Here is a 16,643-nt window from a genome sequence, read left to right as displayed (position 1 = left end):
AATGCGCCTGCTCTCACAAAGAATCCAATGTATTGGGTCACATGCATAGCAACTCCGGGCTGTGATTAGCCAGCCTTCTGGTGACGTCAGACGCCGCAGCGGCGAAGGCTGAGGACCTCCCGGTTGCCGCTCCGCAGAGAAGCGTTAGGCGGGCGGGGGGTGGCCGTGTCGCTCACACTCATGAGGAGCCGGAAGGTGAGGGCCAGAAGGTCAGCAGGGGCTGCACCGAGAAGGGAGTTCCGAACCACCTACTGTCGGGGAGCCAAGGAGGTGCTATGGGTTGCCTTGGGCGGAGGTGCGGCCTCCGAGAGGGACTCGCCCCTGGGGGAGGGTATTTCCGAACCACACCCCCTGGGAAGGGACTTCTTGACTACGCCCAAGGGGAGGGGGTCTTTGGTCACTCCTGGGGAGGGCCCTCGACACTCCCCTAAGTGGGGTCTTTGGCCACTCCCTGGGAAGGGTGCCATCGGTGCCATACTCCAGGAATTGGAGCGCCCTCTCCAGAACTGGTCTCAACCCATGGTAGTTCTGTGTACTGAGGAGGCAAGGGTTTCTTCTGCTGTCACTCAAATGGAGGTCACTTAGCAGATGATCTTAGCTTGGGCTAAGGTTGTGTGCAAAGTGGAGTGATGAAGGAGGACCAGTGCCTGGCAAGTGGATCTTTCTGGATTGAGAATTAGGGAGAGGCACAAGCAACCCAAGCCCCAGCTGCTGAGGAGGGTCTGTTCATGTGGGCCAGGTTGTGGCCTCTTGGGCACTCCTAATTTGTTCAAGTCTTGTGACCTCAGGTCAATTCTAAGGGCATTTACTCTTGTGTCTTTGAATCTAAAGTGTGTCTCCTGTAGAAAGAATATATTTGGATTTTTTTTGCCATAGGGCAGGTGCCACCACGCCCCCTTTTAAAAGGTATTCTAGTCTCTGCCTTTTGATCAAATCATTTAGCCCATTAACATTTAATGTTATTGATATAGCTAGATTTACATATATCATTTTGCTTCTTTTCTTTTTTTCAGCTTTATTTCTCTTTTTCATGATAGCAAGAGAGAGAGACAGAGACAGGTACCCTTGGCAGGTACCACACAGCAATCTTTCCTCCAGCTGGCTACATGTGTATAGGTGCACCAAGTGGTTTCCTAACCAAGGCCTCCTAGAGGTTCCAGTATCATGCAGTGACACCCTACCAGCTATGCCACCACAGGCAGGCCAACTTTTTGTCTTCTTTATATCAATACATTTTTTTTTCCTTCCCCTGATCTTCCTTTAAATGGATTAAAGTGAATTTGTTGACCAGCCCAAGTGGTGCATGCCACTGAGACACTGTGCTTCACAGGCTGGGGCCACATGGGAGGCCAAGCAGAGTAGTGGTGCGCACATGCAATCTCAATAACTTAGGGATGCTGAGGCAGGAGGATTGAAAACTGGGAAGACCCTATGTTTAGAAATAAAAAGTGTTGTGCCAGCTGGTGGGTGATGTGGTTTAGGTGGCTGGATCCCACATGTCTGACTGTGTGATTCAAGTCCTGGATGTGGCATCTTGAAAAACACCATGCCCACATGCAGAGAAGACTGGAGAAGAGATTATGGTATGTCCATCCCCCATGAAGGATGCTTTCTTACTTTCTCTCTCTCTCTCCTCTCGCCCCCAGTCAATACGTACACCCTATAGCAAAATTTTGAAACTAATAAATGAAAGTGAATATTTTCTTTGCATAAATGAATGCTTGTTAACATTGCATTTTAACTTAATGACTTTAAAACTGTATCATTTGCTTTATTTCCAGTGGGTGTTCCATGTCTAATCACATACATCTTAACTTAATCAGCTGCTAATTTGTACTGCTTAATTCCAGTGAGATACACACATGCTACTCTTTATATTATTTTTTTTCAATTTTTTAAAAGAATTATTTTACCTTATTTATTCATTTTAATTTGATCAGAGAGGGACATAGTGAAAGAGGGAGGGAAAGTGAGGTGAGCTGCCAGGTCCAGGACTTGAACCGTGGTCAGCCTTGTGGGAATCCAGCACCTTTAACCACCATGTCACCTGCTGGCCCCCAATATTACTCGTTTTTAACTAACTTTTTGTGATATTTTGTTATACGTACGTTGTCTATTGTTACGAATTCAGCAATACTGTGTTGTAGTTATTACTTTACCATCTGTAATCATTTCCTTAACCATCTAGGGCTATGCTTCTACCCACCTCATTTGTTACTGGCAAGTATATAGCACATGTTTGTGTGTATTAAATATTATTTTACATGACTGCTTTTTAAACCAATTAAGAGAAGAAAGGCGAAAAACAAGCATTTAAGCTCTCTTTTATAAGGAGATCATTATCTTTACTCGTGCCCTTTTTGTGTGTTTAGATTTTAATTATTGTGGGGGGTCACTTATTTTTAGCCATGAGAACTTCTGTTAATATTTCTTTTAAAATGAATGTGCTGTCAACAACAACTCTCCATTTTATCTATGAATGTCTTTCTTTTGCCTTCATTTTTGAAGTATAGCTTTGATGGATGTATGATTCTTAGTTTGACAGTGTTTTCATTGAACAGTCTGAGTGTGTTTGAAAATTCTCACTGTTGCGGCCTCCATTGTTTCTGCCAAAAAGTCAGCAGTTCACTTACTAAGGTTCCCCTCTTCTAATTAAGGAGTCGTTTTTCTCTAGTTACTTTCAAGATTTTTGTTCTTGTCTTAGAGCTTCAGCATTTTTACAATGGTGTATGTGTTTGTGGATCACTGCATTTATCCTGCTTGGATTTTAATCTATTAAGATTTCTGGATATGTAGGTTTTTTGGTTTGTTTTTTTTTTTTTTTTTAAAGTTTGGGCAGTTTTCAGCCATTTCTTTGAATATTTTTCAACTGTTGTCTTTCTCCTTTTTCTGATAGTCCCATTACACATATGTTGGTGTACTTAATAGTGTCCAACATTTCTCCGAGGCTCTTTTCATTTTCTTTGTTTTCCTTTCTGTCCTATAGCTTGCATATTCCATCAACTCTATCTTCAAGTTTACTTATTATTTCTTCTGATGGATCATATCTTCTTCTTAGACCTTCTAGTGCATTTTTTCATTTCATTTATTGCACTTTTCAACTCCAGAATTCCGATTTGGCTCTTTTTCTTTCTTTTTTTTCTTTTTTTGGAGAGGTTTTTGCTATAGGGCGCGTGCGTTCACCAGACGGACAGAGAGAGACAGAGAGATAGAAAGCGAGAAATCACCCCCCCAGAGGGGATGGCCACGCTGCAATCCCTTGTCCTCCATTCTCCTCTCGGGATCTTGGGCACGCACGCACACGCGCCCGGTGTGAGTTTAAGCCACCGGCTCCGGGACTCGAACCGTGATCAACTACGTGGGAGTCCAGCGACATAGCCATTACGCTAACTGCTGGTCCCCCGATTTGGCTCTTTTTCTAATCATCTTAATTTTTTATTTTTTAAGAGAGGTTTTTGCTATAAGATGTGTGTGCTTACCAGAGAGACAGAGAGAAAGAGACAGTAAGCAAGAAATCATCCCTCAGGGAAGATGGCTGTGCCACAGTGCCTTCTCCTCCATTCTCCTCTCAGGATTTGGAGCACACGGGCTGGGTGTGAGTTTCAAGCCACCAGGTCTGGGACTCAAACCATGGTCAACCATGTAGGAGTCCAGCGCCTTAACTACTATGTCACTTGCTGGCCCCCTCATCTTAATCTCTTTATTGATAGTCAGATGCCAGATTGTCATATCTTTACTTCTTTATTAATTGTTTCTTTAGCTCTTAAATGTGTTTATAAAGGCTACTGTGAAGTCTTTTTCTGATAAATTTATTCCAGTGTGAGAGAGTTTCAAAAGTTCATGGAAGGGGCCAGCAGGTGGCATAGTGGGCAAGGAGCTGGACTCCCACATGGTAGACCACAGTACAAGTCTTAGACCCTGCAGCTCAAAACTCACACCCGGCACATGTGTGTGTGTGACCAGGATCCTAGAAGGATATTGTGGCATGGCTACCCCCACTGGGGAAGTGATTTCTCGCTTTTTGTCTCTCTGTCTCTGCTGCAAGTGCACATGTCCAAAAATATATTTAAAAAAAAAAAGTTCATGGGAAATGGAATTAAATTGCAAGTTTATTTTGGTGCAGAAAATTTTGAAATCATGCAGTTTTGTTGTTTTTCATTTTTTGGTTTTTGTTTTTTTGGGTTTTTTTTTTTTTTTCCAGGGGTTTTTGCTATAGGAAGGTTTTTGCTATAGGACACTTGCCAGAAAGACAGACAGAAAGTGAGAAATCATCCCCCAGGGGGGATGGCATGCCACAATCCCTTCTCCTCCATTCTCCTCTCGGGATCTTGGGCATGCACGCACACGTGCCCGGCGTGAGTTTAAGCCACCGGGCCCGGGACTCAAATTGCAGTCGATTGCATGGGAGTCCAGTGACGTAGCCATTACGCTAACTGCTGGTCCCCATGCAGTTTTTTTTTATTATACACATCATCTATTAACTTTTTGAAAACTTCTTATTGAGTCTTTCTTGTTTCTTTTCATGCGCCATAATTCTTCATTGGAAACTATACATTTTAGATACTATATTTTTTAGCCACTCTCAATACTGACCCCACCCAACCCCAGGGCTTGTTATGATTGATATGCTTATTTGTTTAGTCCGGATGGATTATTTTAGTGAAGTCTCTCCTGCCACAGTGTTCAGCCTCTGACATGCCTGCAGAAAGTGTTGTGGGGAGAGATCCTGCATGGGTGTGCCAACAGCAGTCCTAAGATGGCAGCAGCTTTGTTGGGGCTCTCCTCTTTGCCTGACTACACCCAGCTTTTAAACTCCAGTAATGTTAGCTAACTCCTCTATTGCTCTCAACAAGGCCTGGGGCATACATTGCTCTACAGAGTAAGCCAATCAAATTGTGGCTTCTCCAAAGGAAGAGTTTCCAGGGTCGCTGTTTGGTTAGTTTGTCCTAACCCCAGGAAGCCCTCCCAGCTGTGTTTGACCTTGGGTCCCTCCTACAAAGCAGCTGGCCACAGTTCAGCCTGTAGCTTGATTCTGCTGCCAGCTGTCTTTGATCACAGCCTCTACTCATCTTGAGAGACCCTTAGGCTTGAACCTCTCCACACTCTGTTCCAAATGAAGTCAGTACTTTTGGGAAGACTTAGGAGCTGTCTGTCTTGTTGCCTCCCTCTCCTCATAAACAGTGTATCTGAGCCAGGGCTCTGTGGTTGGGGACAATGACATGCTTTTCTCTGAATTATTCACTGGCTCTAAGAGCTTGTGGAGAGTTGTTGGGGGCAGGCAGAAAGCAGCCTATGATCCGTGGCTTGCCTTCCCTGGCCTGGAAGGACAAGGGGGATGGGGTCCCAGTCTTCTTAGTGTGCTGCACCCAAGATGGCACCTCCATTCCACAAGCAAGGTCTGGACAGGATGAGAAGCACTGCTGTGCTGCTTCTGGACGGAAAGCCCAGCTCAGAGTCAGGGGCAGGGGAGGAGGTGGTTGGCTGCACCTGAATGGCACCCGAATACCAGAGACTCTCACCCTTCTTGCCGAATTCTCACAGGTATCCTTGAGCAGATTTTTTTTTTTGTTCTGTTTGCCTATAGGACCAATTCCAAGTGGTTGTTCTTATACTTTCCACCACTTTCCCTGGGGAGAAGCTCAGTGAAGCTGGTGATGCTGTCATTCCAGGAGCCAGTTTTTGGGAAATAACCATTTGTTCTACATTCTACTTGAAATGAGACTCTTGATGAGAGCATTCATTGTTCTGAGGTTGTTTATATGGGAGCAAGTTGCCCAACTGAAAAACAAGACTTTCCCAAGTGAGAAAGAAATATAATAGATTCTGACATTTTAAAACTGGCACCATAGAGGGGGGGTTTCTCCATAATGACACTGAAGCCACTGTGCTGTCACATTTGACTCTTGCAGATCCAGAGTGGGTGTCAGATGGCCTGCTCAAGTTCCTGCAACAACCACTGCTTTTAGGCCCACCTAAGTCCTACTGAGCCTGTGTCTGCAGAAGGGGCCTGAAAGGCTGAATTTAACTAGCCCATCTGATAACTATGTTGCACCCTAAATTTTCACAACAGCTGCTTCAAAGATTTAAGACAGAAAGCATTTAGTAACACTTGCTACTGGAAAAGGGCCTATATGGTTTAGAACTGAGAGCTGGTGACAGGTTTTCTGATTCCCTGCTGCACATAGGCATTCACATGTGCAGCTTTTAGTGACCATTTCAGGGGGACCATGGTAATGGAGCAAGGACTCCAGCCAGATGTCACTTGTATGACCTCATCTAAAATGATAATGCTGCTCAGGCACGTGATGGTGCCTGGCACAGCGACACTCAGTGATAGAAGCAGTTGCCTTCTGTATAGGAAAATGTCTGGGGGATGACTCACAGCAGGAAGCAGGGATGGTCAGTGGCTTTATAGGATTAGAATGTTTATTTCCTGAGAGTGTTTTAGGGAGATGGCTTTGTTCAGGATGAAGACCAAGTGGTAGGATTTTATCCCAGTGAGATGTTCGTGGCAGCTGCTATGGTCTGAACATCTCCCCCCAAAATTCATGTGTTAAAATTTGGTGAGCCATTCTAAGGGTGTTGAGAGGGTGGAGACTTAATCCAGTTATGGTGTATTGAAAGATGGGGCGTTTGGAAAGTGATTAGACATTAGAGTGGGGCTCCTGATGGGTTTATAAGGAGAGGAGATTAGACAGGCAACTCCTGGTCTCTGCCATGTTATCTACGGCAGCTCTTACCAAGCTGCATAGGCTCAGTTCCCTCAGTGTAGCTGTGACTGTCCCTGCTCTGGAAGCATACCCTGCTCTTGTGAAGTGACATGAGCCCAGTCCCAGCTGCGGGTTCTTCACCTGCGAGAGCCTTGTTGATACTGGGTAGAGCTGGGTAATGCCCTGTCCTTGCATAGATTGCTGCATTTTTCTCTTCCCTCCTTTTAAAGCACATTCTCCAAATACTACAGTATCACAGGGCCTTGGAAGCTGTCTCCACTGAGGTTTCTGGAAGCACCTTGAGTGATGGGCTGCAGTAGGGGATGGGAGAGATATCCTTGCAATTATTTCTAAATGAGCTTTTTTTCCTATTTTATTTCTTCTGTCTCCTGTTGGATGAAATGCCCTTAACCTGTCCTGAATAGACAGATTTCCAATTTAAGCACCTATTATAACAGCAGCTTTCAAGCCTCTTAATTACAATTTCTACCTTTTTTTTCTCACTGCTATTCATTGCTTCTCTTTATTACTCTCACTCCTTTCAAGTTTTACAGTGACTTTTAAAACATATTATTTTCTAAGTGTAATATGAGTTCCTGGACTAGATTCTGGAACAGAAAAAGGAATTCATAGAAAAACTGATAAAATTCAAATAAAATCTGTTGTTTAGTTAACAGTGTTGTACCAAAGCTAATTTCTTAGTGGTTGTTTAACCATTAAGATGGGTGAAGGTTACATGGGGACTTTGTGTACTATTTTTTTTTTCTTTTCTGAAAACGGAAAACCTAAATAAAGTTTGCTTGTTTTTGTTTTTTTTTTTCGTTTTTTGTTGTTGTTGTTGTTGTTGTTGCATTTGCAATAGGGCGTATGCACTCTAAAGAGAGAGGAAAAGTGAGAAAGCACCCCCAAAGATATGGCCACGCCACAACCCATTCTCCTCTATTCTCCTCTCAGGAGTTTGGGCACACACATACACATATACATTGTGTATTTTCTAGTCACCAAGTCCAGAATTAGAACAGAAGAAATAAATGCAGTCAGCCTTGTGGGATCCAGCTGCCTCAACCACCACAGTACCTAGCTGGCCCAAAGTTATTTTAAATGTTATGACTTTAAGTAATTTGATATTATAAGACTTTCCTTTGCATTCAAAATAGAGGTGGGCCAGTTTATTAATATTAAGATTTATGATACTCCATGAAATACTATTCAGCCATAAAAAACAAGACCCTGGCATTTGATAGAAAGTGGACGAACATGGAACATTTATTGCTGAGTGAAGTAAGACAGACTATGAAACAGACTTTGTATGTCTCCACTTAACATATACCAACTGTCTACACTCTGTAGTAGAGACTGAAAGACTAGATGACATAAAAGCATTGAAAATTGTTATGGAACTGGGAACAAAGTGGAAGGAGAGTACAAGAGGGGAAGAGTGCAAGAAGGGAAATTTGGGGGGAAATTGAGAAGTAAGACATTTGTGGGACACATATGGTTTGTTGCCTGTTGGTGATGTGTATAGTATTGTCAACTCACCTGCTATGCGGAGTATATCATATTGGGTAAAGTCTCTTCACAAACTAAACTGATGTATAACGATTGAATTTAGAAATAATAATAAAATTATGTTAAATAAAAATTTTTTAAAATGTTAAGATTTATGAGATAGAAGCTAACTGCTTTAAACTAATAAAAGTAGGACTACAGAGAGAGTAGTATGAGGGGTTAGATTTTGTTTTTTTATGTTGCCTTTTATCAAGAACTTTTGATACCATATAAAAGTTTGCAGGGGCTGGACCTATGGCCTCACTTAAGGGAGCCAACTCACACAGGCCCAACCATGGTTCCAGTACTGGCCCCAGCATCTTGGAAAACACACTGGGTGAATGTGTGTGCATGTGCTCCAAATCCCAACAAGATGGAGAAATGGAGAAGGAATTGTGACTTGACCACGCCCCTTTGAGTAGGGCTTTCTTTCTCTCTCTTCTTTTTCTCTCATGAGTGTATGCACCCTTTGACAAGTTTGTGGGGGTTTTTTGGAGAGGTTTTTGCTATAGGGAGCGTGTGCTTGCCAGAAAGAGACAGAAAGCGAGAAATCACCATCCCCCCCTGGGGGGGGGAGTATGGCCACACCGCAGTCCATTCATTCTCGGGATCTTGGGCATGCATGCACACTCGCCCATCGTGAGTTTAAGCCACCGGCTCCGGTATCAAACCACGGTCGAACAACATAGCCATTAAGCTAACTGCTGGTCCCAACAGTTTAAAGTTAATTGGATATCCATTAACTTACAAATAGTGGTTCCTGAAAACATATAAAATAAGGGGATGAATTGGAGTTTATTTTTTTCATGAGCGAAAGTGACACACACAAAAAAATGGACCCTCAATAGGGTTTCATGATGTCATCTCTCCACTCCCACCTCATGCTTCCCAGTTAGTCAGGATCATAGGTGTACCCCCAGGATATACAGGTCGAATGGTGAACTGAACACGTGGTCTTCCATATGGATCCAGCATCACTCGAGATGCACAGAGGTGCATCACCTCTGCCCACCAATCCAGCCCAGATCTTGTATCTTAAATACAGGTGGACTTTTGTTTGAATTGACAAGTTTAGGCCATGGGTATCTTTCCATGCAGGTAGTAAAAGGGTTGCAAAAGACTGTTTTCAGGTTTTCTTTAGTTGGTGAATATCTGTCTACGTGCTCTCATGAGAGCATTTTCTGACTGAGTCTCTCTGTCTGGCCTAGCTCACAGGTGGAGTGCGATCTTCAGCACGTCTGAGAGCTCGAAGTTGTTCAACAGCTGGGTTGGCCTCTGCCCAGGACATCGCCGGCTCCACGTCTGCCAAAACAACATGTCTGGTGAGTCACATTACCATGGAGAAGGCCACAGCCCTAACTCACAAGGCCTTTTTTATACAAAATTGTCACTCTGAGAGATGTGTTGTTTTAGCCTAACAATGACTATTGCTTATATTCCAGAGGGGGTTATTTCAGAGCTATTTCACTGTCTAAGGCCCACTTGCTAATCATTCTTTGCATCACCATGCTACTTCACCCCCCAGAAGCTTTAAGAGAAAGGTAAAGTAGGCTAGAGAGGAGAGCCTTGTACAGTTGCTGTTCAGTGAAGGGCAGCTGTCCCCTCCAAAGAATCTCAGTTCCTAAACATACTTCCAAGGTAGATCTGCCTCACTGAGCCCACACCTCAGGATAAGACTCTGCTGTACAGCAATTAGTGTTTCACTCATAGTAGGTTGATTGTTGAGATTTTGTTGAAGTTAATAAGTGTTCATTGAGCACCTAATCATGCCAGACACTGTTTAGGGAATAGTGACAATCCTTGCCCTTGAGGAGCTTATATTCTAGCAGGCATAAAGGAACACTTGATTTTTATTTTTATTTTTTTAGATTTTTTGCCATAGGATGTATACATTCACAAGAAAGAGAGAAAGACAGAGCAGGAAAGTGAGAAATCACCCCTGAGGGGATGGCCACACCACAATCCCTTCATTCTCTTCTCAGGATTTTGGACATGCATGCATATGTTTGCAGGCCTCCAGGTCCAGGACCCAAACCACAAAGTCAGCTATGTGGGATTTAACACCTTAACCACTGTGCTACCTATCGGCCCAGAATGCTAGATTCTTTTATTATAATTTTATAACAAGTAAATACATGCTTCTGAATTTGCCTCAGGAAGTATTAATATAACAGACCGAAGGAAAACTGACAATGAAAGAGTAATATTGGGGTATGGATCTAGATCTGTTCCCAGCCATCAACTCGGATCCTGTCATTTGGTGTCAGAACAGTGAAATGGCTGTTAAAGCTGGTTACCGCATTTTCATTGTTTCACATGTGAGAAGAAATACTAGCCTCTGGGATTGACACCTTTATTTTTTGCTACACATACCTGGTTTCCTTTTACATTTTTCTTTCTTAACAGACTACACACAAAGCCACAGAGAGGCGCACTTCTAAGAAGTTCAAGTATGATAAAGGTCATCTTGTGAAGTCAGAATTACAGAAACTAGTCCCTAAAAGTGATAGTGGTTCTTTGCCAAAAGTAACACCTGAGACCCCCTGTGAAAATAAATTTGCCGAAGATGATACATTGCTTCCAGACAGTGCAGCTAGTTCCTCTACACAACAGGAGACTGCAGGCCTTCCTCTCAGCCACTGCAGAGCTGTGAGTGACACGGGCTTAAAAAAGACTGAAGACAGCCCCTCTGTGCCGAAACACACCAGTTCAGGAGCAGAAGACTCTAACAGTAACTCCACCCAGTGGGACAAGTCAGCACTGGAAACAGAGGGAGTCCAGAGGTCATCACTCCAGCTGGACAGCACTGTCTTTCTAGATGAGGACAGCAACCAGCCAATGCCAGTGAGCCGATTCTTTGGAAACGTGGAGCTCATGCAGGTAGGACCAGAGCCTTCTTCCTAAAAGGGGCCTGAGTCTGCAGGCCACACACACATATTGTGTACGTTGAATTTAATCCATGTAAACAATGCCTCAACACCAAATCAACTATAAATTCATAATTTAACCCCAAAAAAGGAAATAAAATGTCTGCTAATTAGTGGCACTCTATCCCATAAGCTGAGAATCATTGCCATCGTGGGAGCGGTCTTATCCCACAGCCTGCAGGTGTGTTTTTATTTCTCACACTGCAGGTTTATGAGATCAAAATTGTGGTTTGTGTGACCATCCACCCCATGTTTGCTGTTGCTTTATTTTATGCTGAGCCCAGTATTTCCTTTTTATTTGTTCAACCCAACAGGAAAGAAGCTCTTATCAAGAGACAAGTGTTAGGACTCGGTCGTTGTCATGGGCATAAAAGTGGGGACTGCTCTGCAAAACCCAGAGCTGATCAGTGGTGAATTATAAATGCAGATGCTGACTAGTGACATTCGTAACTAAAGTCCATGTTTTCTTCCCTTCTAAGGACCTGCCACCAGCATCTTCATCTTGTCCTTCAATGAGCAGACGAGAATTCCGAAAAATGCACTTCAGAGCCAAAGATGATGATGAGGAGGAGGATGATGCAGAAATGTAGAAAAAACACAAAATTTTTTTTTTTACTTATTTAGTACAGTTAGCAATTTAATAATTTAGCACATTACAAGATTGGTATAAAATGTATCTCTGAGAGAATATATTCTTATCAAACTTCAAAACTGACTCATTAAGTCAGTAGTGCAAAACACCAACTACCTGTGGAAGGTTGACTAGTGTGAACTAAAACAGTCTGAGACTGTGAGGCTGCTGCTTCCATGTTAATGTCTTTTCTTTTTTTAGAGGGAGATTTGCTATAGGGCACGTACACTCACCAGAGAGACAGAGATGGAAAGTGAGAAATCACCTGCCAGGAGGGATGGCCACACCGCAGTCCTTTCTCCTCCATTCTCCTCTTGAGATTTTGGGCACACATGTACATGTGCCCAGCATGAGTTTTAAGCCACTGGGTCTGGGACTTGAACCGTGGTCAATTAAATGGGAGTCCAGTGATGTGACCATTACACTATCTGCTGGTCCCCGCTTTTTCTTATATGTATATATATGATGATGGTTTGAGTCAGCTGTAGGGGCTTGGGTTTAAATGAGAGCATTGCAAAGAAAGCACTCCACTTGAGCTCAATAGTTTTGATAATATGCAATTTTATTTTCCATTATAAAAATGTGATCTATCCAATGACAGTTCTTAAAGAACTCTCCTTTATTTCTGTATATAAAGCTAATGTTTATCTTGGAAATTTCGCAAAATACATATAAAAAATAAAATATATTTTGAAAATATTTTTAAAGAGGTCTTATGTCCCTAAAATTATATTCCTTCCTAAAATGTCTGAGAGCTAAGTGGAAGAAATGAGTCCTGCCCTTAATTTTATATTCATAAGCCTGGGCCTGCTTTTTAGACCCATTTACCAGTGGGAGGAGTGAGACCATTGGAGACAGGGCTCTGAACAGAAAGTGAAGTGGCCTCTTCCCTTCTTGTACTTTTTCCACTCTCACTCATCTTTGATATACAAGTGTTGAGCACATTCCTTATTCTGTTCATGATGGAGAAGTCAACCTAGTCTAGTGAAAGTTGTGTCTTCCTCCAGGCTGTAGAGGTGTTCGTGAGCACAGCTGCCCCACCAGGGACTACACTCACAGCTTCCCTTGCATCATTGAATGCCTCACGATGGGTTCTCACCAATGGGCAATGGAGAGAAGCTATTTAGGGATGCTTGCTCCACTGTCTCTTCTTGCAACCAGCTACATGAAGAGACCAAGCCTAGATCCCAGTGACTGTGTGGAGGAGGAGCTGCCCCAAATGTGGGAAGATGTGTAGGGTTTTCCACAAGTGAGTACATCTTACTGCCTTTAGTTTAGTTAGAACAGCAGTTAGAGTTAGCCCTGTTAAAATGTCCTGTCAAGCACAGGAAGTGTTATTACCTAACAGATTAACTGGGAGCAGAATGCAGTTGAAGTACTCTGTGAGAAGTTTTTCAGTTCTTTTAGTGTTCAAAAACTGTCCTACCTGAAAGTAATTTTCCCCAAGTCATTCTCTACTTCCAATGTAATAATTTCCCTGTTAGCCGTGACCTTGACCTACTCTGAATAATTTTGTGATTTACTGGTCAGTGAACTACATTTTCAAGTTACCAATGGTAACTTCAAGTGGTAGCTTGAAAATGTTGCTTGCAAAGTCATTTTATGATAGCCAGGGAAAATAATTCACAACTTTAAATTGCTGCACCGAGTAACTTCTAATAGCAATTCTATCTAAGCTGCATCAGATTGGAGAATTATGTCATTCCTATAAGTAGGTTTCAGCAAGCAGCATTGTCCTGAATTACAATACACCTGCAGAAGTGATGTGTTGTTACATTCCCAGCAAAATGGAAAACATGCACATTCCTGGGGCCACCCCAGTCACTTACAGTTTTTAACATTCACTGAGCATTCTTAGGTGGAAACCTTCCTTTTCTGCCTGGACTTTTAAAAATTGGTCCTTTGAAGTTCTCATTCTTTCATTTTTCCCTTGTATTTATTTTCTCTTTTGTTTGTTTATTGATGGCAGAGAACACACAGGTGTGCACACAGAGAGGGAGATAGAGAAACACCCTCTTCAAGGTCTGGCCACACTTCCCCCAGCCTTCTTGCTCCTTAGGATCTTGGAGACAATGAACATATACCTAGCATATTTCGGGCCAAGCTCTAGCCAAGGATCTGAACCTGCCACTGGCCATGGAGCTTCCAGCACCGTAGTTCAGTATGCTACTCACTACACCACCAGGTTGAGTTCTTTTCCCTTTCAAACTGGCATTGCAACTTAAACTGAGGCAGGGCTCTTTTTTTCCTTCAGTGTCAGCTGGCTCCAAGCTGAATATGTATCATTTTGTATGGCAGTTTGAAGTTTTGTTTTTTTTTTAAAGAATTATTTTATGTAACTTTATTTATTTATAATTTAACCACAGAGGCACAGACCAAGAGCAAGAGAAAGAAAGTGAGAAACCAAGCTGCCAGGTCCTGGACTCAAACTGCAGTCGGCCATGTGGGAGTCCAGCACCCTTAACCACCATGCCACTTGCCGGCCCCACTTTGAAGTTTTTGAAGTATAAAAAACCATGCAGAATCTCCTAAGTGTTGAGAATGTGGCAGAGAGTACAGATCTGAATCCCTGAAGGTCACTGTCAAATAAGAATGAAGTGTCATTATAAGAAAACACAAATGTCCTGTGTCAAGATATGGCACAGACAAAGGCAGCATTTCAGGAGGCTTGTGGAATGTCTGAGGCCAGGGTAGTGAAGGAGCAAAGGGGCCTAGAGCAGAGAACCACATGCATGCTCACAGATGCAAACTGCACAACAGAAAGCCTCACAGTGAGGCCAGCTCAGGGAAGCTTTGAGGCTAGCAATAAAATGCAAATGCAGAGTAAGCCCTAGGGACAAGATAAAATCTCAAAGGGGAAGTAAAATCACTTTGATTATGAGCATACCACTGACAGGCTCTGCCTAAACTGTTAACCATTTGAAATGAGTGTCTCACCCCATATATGTAGGAAGCCAGGCTGTGTTACAAACATAAATTCTTCATTCTTTTTTATTTTTCTTAGTTTTCGTTTGTTAGTTTGGTTTGGTTTGTTTTTACTATAAGGCATGTACGCTTGCCAGAGAGAGACAAAGAGGGACAATAAGAAATCACCCCTAAGGGCAGATGGCCACACCATAGCCCCATCTCCACTCTCCCAGGATTCTGGACACATATGCACATGCACCCGGTGTGATTCTCAAGCCACTAGGTCCAAGATTTGAACTGCACAACCAGCTATCTGGAATCCAGCACCTTAACCATACTACCTGCTGGACCCCAAACTTAAATTCTTTAAAAGCAGTTTCTAATGTCTCTTTGTAAAATTACACACAAGTGCTTGAGCAGTATAAAAGAATATTAGTTGATCCATCTTATAAGTAGTCCTTGCTTCATGAGACATATTCTTGCAAAACTGACATCAAAAATAAATTGTATTTTCCTACTCTCTTTTGTTTGCTGAGTCTGAAAGGTTTCCAGGTGGCAGTAATACACTGTATTAGGACCCGAAGACCAGCTTCAGACTCAACAGTTCACTAGAAGAAATCTCAAGACTCAGAAAATGGTTAATTAAAGCAAAAGGGGGACCAGCAGTTAGCGTAATGGCTATGTCGCTGGACTCCCACGTAGTCAACCACGGTTCAAGTCCTGGACCCAGTGGCTTAAACTCACGCCGGGCGCGTGTGCGTGCATGCCCAAGATCCCAAGAGGAGAATGGATTGCGGCGTGGTCATCCCCCCTGGGGGTTGATTTCTCGCTTTCTGTCTCTCTGGCAAGTGCAGGCGCCCTATACCAAAAACCTCTCCCCCTCAAAAAAAAGGAAAACAATAGAAATTGAAATCAGCAGTGGGAAAGAAGCACACGAGGCAGAGTCCAGGAGAGATCAGACACAAGCTTCCAGATGTTGCCTCCCAGTGGAGTCATGTGAAAACTGGCTTAATTCTCTGAGCTGTTGAGGAGCCAACCAGGGAAGCTCTGCTGAGCCCTGTGCTCTGGGCACTACCAGGGCCAGTCATATAGGCATGGAGTACCCTTGTGAGGAGGCCTGCGGCCTCAGCAGACAAAACACTCAACAGGTAGAATATTCCAAGGCTCCAAGGTTCCCTCAAAAAATGTCATCCTGAAGACTGCCCTTTCTCTGGGCTGGGCAGGGTATAAACAGTGAGTCAGGGCCCTCCCTAGTTCCCTTCAGTGGCTCCCCTTGCCTTTGGAATTAAAACCTACTTCTTACCCTAGCCTTAGTTCACAGCATGGTCTGGCTTCTTGACTCTTTGCTCACTACCCTTTAGCCAAGATCCTAACATGCCTCATCTGGACCCCCAATGCTCTAAATGACTGGAATGAGTGTCAGCTCCTCAAAGAGGCCCCTCCTCAGACCTCTGCCACTCCCTCTTCATCTTGGCATCCCACTGACTGGTTCACAGTTCTTATCACAGCTAACTGAATGCTCTCTCTATTGATGGCATGCTTTTTCCTGAGCTGTGAAAGGCCCAGCCCTCAAAGTCACGTTCCCTGCAATCTGGCTATCTGTGTGGATCCTGACAAGGGCAAGGTGTGGCCCACTGTAGACGCATCCACTAGGCTCTTCCCTTTGCTACACATCACTGACACCAAGACCCTCCAGCAGCAGGTGACCCTCCTGGCCATAGATCATGTGACTCGCTCTCACCTCCCAGAAATTCTTCCCTCCTAAGTGGGACTGGACAAACCATAACCCCATACTTTGCAGAGTGCAGCTACCTATACTCACCTGGGAGCCTGAAAGTTTGGGTGACTCCTGACTGGTGGCACCTCTCATCTGTAACAACTATGCAGTACCTCATCAGGCTGAGGTCTAAGAAACAAGTA

The 16,643-nt window shown here is 43.5% G+C and overlaps 1 protein-coding gene across 4 annotated transcripts; it reads left to right on the top strand.

The window, feature by feature from the left end:
- The first annotated feature begins 73 nt into the window (after positions 1–73).
- Positions 74–11,793, top strand: CUNH1orf174 (chromosome unknown C1orf174 homolog). 4 transcript variants are annotated; one of them, XM_027765427.1, is made up of 5 exons: positions 179–195; positions 1,014–1,583; positions 9,467–9,580; positions 10,665–11,138; positions 11,665–11,793. In XM_027765427.1, the coding sequence occupies exons 2-5, from the start codon at positions 1,581–1,583 to the stop codon at positions 11,773–11,775; spliced, it is 702 nt and encodes a 233-aa protein (XP_027621228.1). In that variant the 5' UTR covers positions 179–195; positions 1,014–1,580; the 3' UTR covers positions 11,776–11,793. The 4 variants fall into 4 exon arrangements, with proteins under 4 accessions (XP_014448189.1, XP_006161259.1, XP_027621228.1 ...); XM_014592703.2 differs by lacking the exon at positions 1,014–1,583 and having other exon boundaries at positions 74–270; XM_006161197.3 differs by lacking the exon at positions 1,014–1,583 and having other exon boundaries at positions 75–195.
- Positions 11,794–16,643: the final 4,850 nt, after the last annotated feature.

Source organism: Tupaia chinensis, unplaced genomic scaffold, assembly GCF_000334495.1.
Source record: "Tupaia chinensis unplaced genomic scaffold, TupChi_1.0 Scaffold138365_1, whole genome shotgun sequence".
Classification (NCBI taxonomy): Eukaryota; Metazoa; Chordata; class Mammalia; order Scandentia; family Tupaiidae; genus Tupaia; species Tupaia belangeri.
The sequence above is the reverse complement of the archived record's forward strand: the minus strand, read 5'-3'. Positions and strand labels throughout refer to the sequence as shown.